General features: G+C 44.5%; 1 protein-coding gene across 2 annotated transcripts in view; it reads right to left on the bottom strand.

Annotated features, from left to right (window-relative positions):
- Positions 1–323: 323 nt before the first annotated feature.
- The window catches only part of cldn19 (claudin 19), an 8,393-nt gene continuing 2,468 nt past the window's right edge, over positions 324–6,248 (bottom strand). Inside the window, exons 2-5 of one of the 2 annotated variants that reach the window (XM_029151368.3) lie at positions 4,666–4,830; positions 4,263–4,347; positions 3,486–3,632; positions 324–1,574 (exon numbers count right to left, since the gene is read on the bottom strand). In XM_029151368.3, the coding sequence (XP_029007201.1) occupies positions 1,538–1,574; positions 3,486–3,632; positions 4,263–4,347; positions 4,666–4,830 (434 nt within the window). In that variant the 3' untranslated portion in view covers positions 324–1,537. The remainder of the gene's footprint in view (positions 1,575–3,485; positions 3,633–4,262; positions 4,348–4,665; positions 4,831–6,248) is intronic. The other variant, XM_029151367.3, reaches the window with a different exon arrangement.

The following is a 6,248-nucleotide window of genomic DNA, read 5'->3' as shown; positions in this document are numbered from 1 at the left end:
ACAGTTTGACTTGAATCTGCTGGGATGTAAAACATTTGACATTTCCAGATTAATGCCGCCATTCTCCTGATGTAACAAGGATTCCATGGATGAAACTCAACAAAACAACTAGAAAATTCAAGGCTTGTTGTCAGCTGTGGCAGTGGTGAGTTAATCGGCGTGAGTCCACCTCTGAGAATGTGCCACAGTCCGGTGGAGCAGAAGTGGAATTCCACGTCTGCAATTACTGAACAACGGGGAGCAACAGAAGTATTTGAGCTGGAAAGAAGGAGGAAAAGTCAGGCATGGGTGAAGAGTTAGGAAAGAATTCATACAGACCAAAGTGTTTGTCTCGTTTTATTTTATTCTAAAAGAAAGAGACAGGAGTATACTGTAAATGAGATGATACACAATGTGGAGGGTAAATATTAGAAAAAGGAATGACATGAGTGTAAATGAGTGGAGGCGTCTGAACACCTAGTCCAGGACACAGTACAGTACATCCTTCAGAGCCGAGAATACAATGACTCTGTCATTCACAAAAATCATAGTGGCACTGAAGGAAACAAGGAGGAGAGTGGGTGCATCCTCCATCCAGGAACACAGTCGCCTTAGCTTTATGTTCAACATCATCCTGTGTATGTCTTTGTTGTAGCATAGCTTCACATTCATTTTCAGAAATCCAACAATAGAGAGACTGCTGGCAGGGGAACAGGAGGATGATCAGTGTAGTCACAAACGCACAAGTGCACAACGTGTTATAAGGCACCGTGTAGTAAAACATTATATATGTAGTAAAAAAGAAGAGGAGGCATTTAACATGTTATAGAACACATACCCTGAACAACTGTCAGCAAAACAGACAACAGAGCAACATCACTCTCCACTAGGTCCAACTTTCTCAGAAGCAATGCAATAAAAAAAAACTTCAACAAGACTCTAATTTATGCTGCTGCAATTAACTTGAAACATTTTTTTCTTTCACTAATGGTCTGTTTGTCTGTTTTGAATTCCTCAGTGAGAGGGTTTGGTCTGTTGACACAATCTAGACCATGGCAAGGCCAGAGGACTCCCAAACTACAAGTACTGCTCCCTTTTCTCTGGTGGGGTACTTTTAACATTTGGTCTGCAATTCAGAAAGAAAAAAAAGACTTGTTTCAGTCACAGTGACAGCTGCATGAACCCACACAGACACATTTAGACAAACACCCAGAGGTCATAGGATACGAGTCACATCATGAATCAATGCAAACAAACCAGTGCTTCACTCCATTAGGTTTTAGAGGCAGAGAGAGTGTTTGAGGCTTAACCTAGTGTTTACAGGGTGAAATGAAGGAGGTCGACTTATTTCTAAAATTTCAGCTTCGAAGTGTTCATATTTACAGAAAAGGTTGAGAAAATGGTAGAAAACAATACATCTTTTTGTCTAAGGTGCAGGTGAAGTACTGAAGAAAGGGTATTATTATTCTAGGTCCAAATCTGGGGTCTAAAAAATAGGATGGTAGAAAGAGGGAAGACAGTGGTGGGACAGTCGGACAGTCCTCGATAAAAAGGCTGATCAGTCAGGAAAACTAGTTTCACTCAACAACTCTGCCCTGAATTAGAGGAGAGAAGAAGAAGACAGACAGAACAGGATTAGAGGACGGGGGAAGAAGAACAACATCAAGACCTCAGCTTCCTCCAGTAGCGGCAGGTCAGACACACAGACTCTAATAAGTGGCTTTAATAAAGCTGAAGCTGGTAGTTGAGTAAAAGTTCAAATAGGCTAAGCATTAGCTGAGATCACACGTTTACTGCAGGTCGGCTGTTACGCCCACTCGCTGTAGCTCCACCTTTCACTAACTCTGGCTGGAAGATCCTTTAACTGCACGTGTTCTGAGCTTTGGTCATTCAGTCCATCTACTAAAGTTGTTATTGAGCAAACTCCACTGCCTCGGACTGAGCAGGTGCCTGGTACCGCCCGTAACACAGCAGCCCTCAAACAAGTGTCTGCCAAGAAGAGATGCACTGTGACTGTGAAACGGGGAGACTGGGAGCCATTCTGAGACACGCTAACGGCTTTATTATTTGCAGCAGTGGTGGTCTAACCTAAATGAGGCCAAAGTGATATGGGAATATCAAGAGGGAACTTAAGAGCCAATTTAAACCCGCGTTGAGTTTACAAGCTCTAATGTTGGTCTGATATTAAAATAGCTGCAGATATCAGGTAATTTATCCCCAGAGAGCAGTCGGTGCTTCTCACCTCCAGTCACTTTAATGGATGAATTGATACGGCTACAACACTGGATGCAGCTTATGCTCCACTGGAAGTAACGAGTAATATTTAGCTTATGATCCACTGGACATAACGAGTAATATTCAGCTTATTATCCATTTGTCAGATTAAACCTTTGTCAGTATATGAAACCTCTTAAAACAATGCAAACCTCCACTGTTGCACCTCAATTTGCTCAATTGTAATTTTTATTTCTTCATCTAGAAATGGTTAAAGCCAGTCAGTTCAGTTGAGGTTAAAGACATGTGGATACTATCTAAACTATGTCTTTCTAAAATGTGTCTAAAATTCTGCCTGTATCTGTTCTTTTATGAGAATAAAGGTGATTAGAGTTTGTTTAATGTGCTGCTCCCCTTAAAGATGAATCACTTATTTGAATTATTCTTCATCTACTTTTCACTGCTCCTTGTGACCACAGCCTGTGACAACTGATCGTTTTCAGCCTGTGTTATTCCTTTTACTCAACAAGTGGAGTCTGAATACACAGAAAGGATTAAGCAAGTCACGGATGCAGCTCCAACCAGGAAGCATAGGACGTCGTGAGGGTTTGGACCGTTCTAGCTTCTCGTCCGTCCTTTGTGGACATCAGCTGTGAGACACCTTTCTGTGTGTTGTCTTTAATTGTACATGTATTTGTGGTAAATGAGAGCTGGCTGTGCAGCCCTGCACTCACTCAAGCACTTTAAACTGAAATGGGGCCTTGCTACACGTCCAGAGAAAGTTAAGAAGGGCTCCATAATATGTAAATAGCTCATCAATAATTACCCCATTAGAATGAACCAGAGCTGCAGTGGGTTTGGATGCAGGAAGCATAGACTAAACTGAAGCAAAGTGTGAACGCTGTGGTTATTTTAGCGTTGGTGGTTAAATCAGGCAACAGCCGAGCATGTAAATGACCTACAGTACTGTTATTGACTGTGCACTATTTATTGTCAGAGCAGTTGTGTTAGTTGTAGTTGTAGATGACCAACTGCACATGACAGGATTTATCAGCAAATCTAATCGTATGGGAGTGATTGACATAAGAGGTGGAAGCTGTCTCTGAACCATTTTAGACACAAATGGAGGTAAATGGACCTGTGGTCGCCAGTATGTGAGTTCTGTGTGATTGATGTGTGCATATGTGATCGTTTTTTGCTTTTTTATTAGTACGAAACGCGGTGGGGTTGGCAAGCGTGTCCTCTGCTCTCTGATTGGGTGGCTGCTGGAAGGGGGTGGGGTTTACACGTACTCCCTGGCTGTGGAGGGCTGTGATTGGCGGTAGTACTGCTGTCCTCGCATGTCTTCTTTGGAGCATGAGCAGCACAGCAGGGAGCCACCCAGTACTGTCAGGCTCGCTGCCGCCCATCCCACAAACAGGGCGGAGCCAAACTCATACCTGTTAAAAGCAGAGGAGAGGATGCAGTCATGTGTGATGTGTGATATACACAACTCAGACAAAGAACAATGATAAATGACCCTGCACTTGAACAGCACTTTTCTACCTTAGTGGTTCTCAAAGGGCTTTAACACTGCATTCACATTCACCCATTCGTACACAGAAACACTCACTCATTCATACAGAGGTCAACTTGGGGTTCAGTGTTTTGCCCAAGGACACTACGGCACATGACTCTGCATCTCTGCATCGGATGTTGTGGGCAACATAGCGTAACATATTACAATAATAATTTGATGTTGTCCAAAAAGACAATATTACAAAACAACTCACATGTAAAGCTAAAGTTGTGCATATAAGTCATAATAAAAATAAAAAGCCGCAGCAGCAACAGACAGGGTCCAACATCTGTAATGCTAACACATCATCTAGGAGCCATGTTCACTGTAGTAGGACATTCAGGCTGCGAGGGGAAACGTTAGCAGAATGTAACACTATGTCACACTGTCAGGATTTGGCTCAAGGTGTTTGTGGAACTTTAAGAACCAAGTTACAATTTGACTCCACTGGTCGATTAGTAGCCTCTATGTGTAACACACAGCATGACCTCGATCCTTCCAGACACAGTACCTGGCGTTGGCCGGTGTGTTGGGGTTGAAGAACTGATAGGACACCTGGGTGGCGTACCAGGACACAGACACCAGCGTGCATAGACCTGTGTGAGCAAAAGAACGAAAGGAGGGTGTTAGTTCAGCAACGAGCAGCACAGACATTCAACACAAATGAGTCGGGGAATCTTTGCTTAGTTAATATTCTCCTCAGGGCTTATGGTTTATGTCAACTAATGCCTCTGAAATGACCACGTCCTGTTTACAGCAGGACCTCTAATTACCCAGTGGAGTCCTGGTGAGAGACTGGGGTTAGAAAAATGCCAAATCATTTTCGCTAAATGCACTAATTGCAGGATATAGCTGAGTATATTTTAGTTTGCAGATTGAGGCAAAACATCCAGAGAAGCCAACAAATGTCACACCTGCGAGCAGGAAGAGAGCCCCTCCGCTCACAGCCACGCGGCTCTTGGTGGCTGGGTTGTTGTCTCCCACCTTGGTGCACTTCATGCCCACCACGCTGACGATGATGCCGATAAAGCCCAGCAGCACGGACACCACCATGAGCGCCCGGCATGTCTGGATGTGGACTAGATAAAGAGCAGGAAAGGGAGAGGGGTTGAGCATCAGGGGAGCGGAGAGTGGAGATGGAAAGAACAAGGAAGGAGTGGAGTTGTGCTTGGAATAAACAGACATTTCTGCACATAAAAGTGGGAGTTATAGTGGAATAGCAGCCATAGATTGATGGAGACCGCAGCTCATTAGGGACAGTCCACTGCTCTCAGACCGTGTGTTGTCCAGAGTCGACGCTCTTAAGTCTGGTCCAAGTCTTCTGCACATCGTTCCACTGCGGTTTTGTCATTTGAAAAATTTAATGTGCTGCCCACACAGGCTTCAGAGCACACATAACTTAGTGGGAGGAACATATTTACGCACGCTGATGTGCACCACAACACAATATGTGCACACACACCACTGCCGTAGGTGGAACAGGCAACGCCCCCGTCCCAGCAGCCGTAGGAGGCTGTACATGGTGCACACAGAGGCATCAGTGTGGCCTCGGTCACAAAGTCAGATTGTTTTCACAGGCCTGTCACCACGGCGATCAGACATCACTGCCTCAAAGAAGAATCAGAAGCATCGTCCAGCCTGTAGCGTGCTGTATGCTGTGTGTCAGGCAGCAAATGACAGGAGACAGTGTTTCACAGTTGTCCTCAAGGTTTTACACAGGAACAGCCAAAACATCGGCTGGTGAAGTACATTCAATTAAAAAAGCTGATGTTTTGCAGTTACAGTCAGTGCATTTGTCCTTAAAGTGAACCTTTAGTTCAAAATGTCAAAACCAAAGTCGCTAACTTCGTTCATATGGTTTTTACATCAGGTTCACGTTGTGGCTACAGCTGTGAAACAGGAAAGTTGAATAGAACCTTGTTCATCTACAGTAGAGCCCAGAACCTGAAATAAAACATGGGCTCCTGTGTCAAAGGTCAGCGTTCGGTTGATTAGACGGCAGAGCACAACAGATGGGGATTATCTGAGGAAAAAATAAAATCACTTCAAAAAGCAACAGTTCAATGGGAACTTACAGCCACAATTTGTCATTGTGACAGAAATACACACACCATCATTCACAGCAGCATCCCTGCTCTATAGGGACTCTCTGGAGGAATGAGACAGAGCCATCTTTGATGTCAGCTTTATGACTCCAGAGCTGCTTTTGATGGAGTGTCTGAACACACAGAGGCTTGATTTCTTCCTCTTTCATCTACTCTGCTGGGCTGTTTTCTTTTCTTCTGAGGGTGAACGGGCTAAATGACTGGAAGGCGGAGGGTTCTGGGTTGGACCGGTTCACCGCTGGGCCGTCACAGGTTGGCAGTGCCAGCCTCAAGCTTCCAGCGAGAGTGGGCGCTGAACAATGTAAGGGCCCATTGTGACGTCGCCTGTGACTCCTTCATACGTAACATCTGTTTGCCCGAACACTACTCATCTAAACCCATATGAACAGCTC

This window comes from Betta splendens, chromosome 5 (assembly GCF_900634795.4).
Source record: "Betta splendens chromosome 5, fBetSpl5.4, whole genome shotgun sequence".
NCBI lineage: Eukaryota > Metazoa > Chordata > Actinopteri > Anabantiformes > Osphronemidae > Betta > Betta splendens.
The sequence above is the reverse complement of the archived record's forward strand: the minus strand, read 5'-3'. Positions and strand labels throughout refer to the sequence as shown.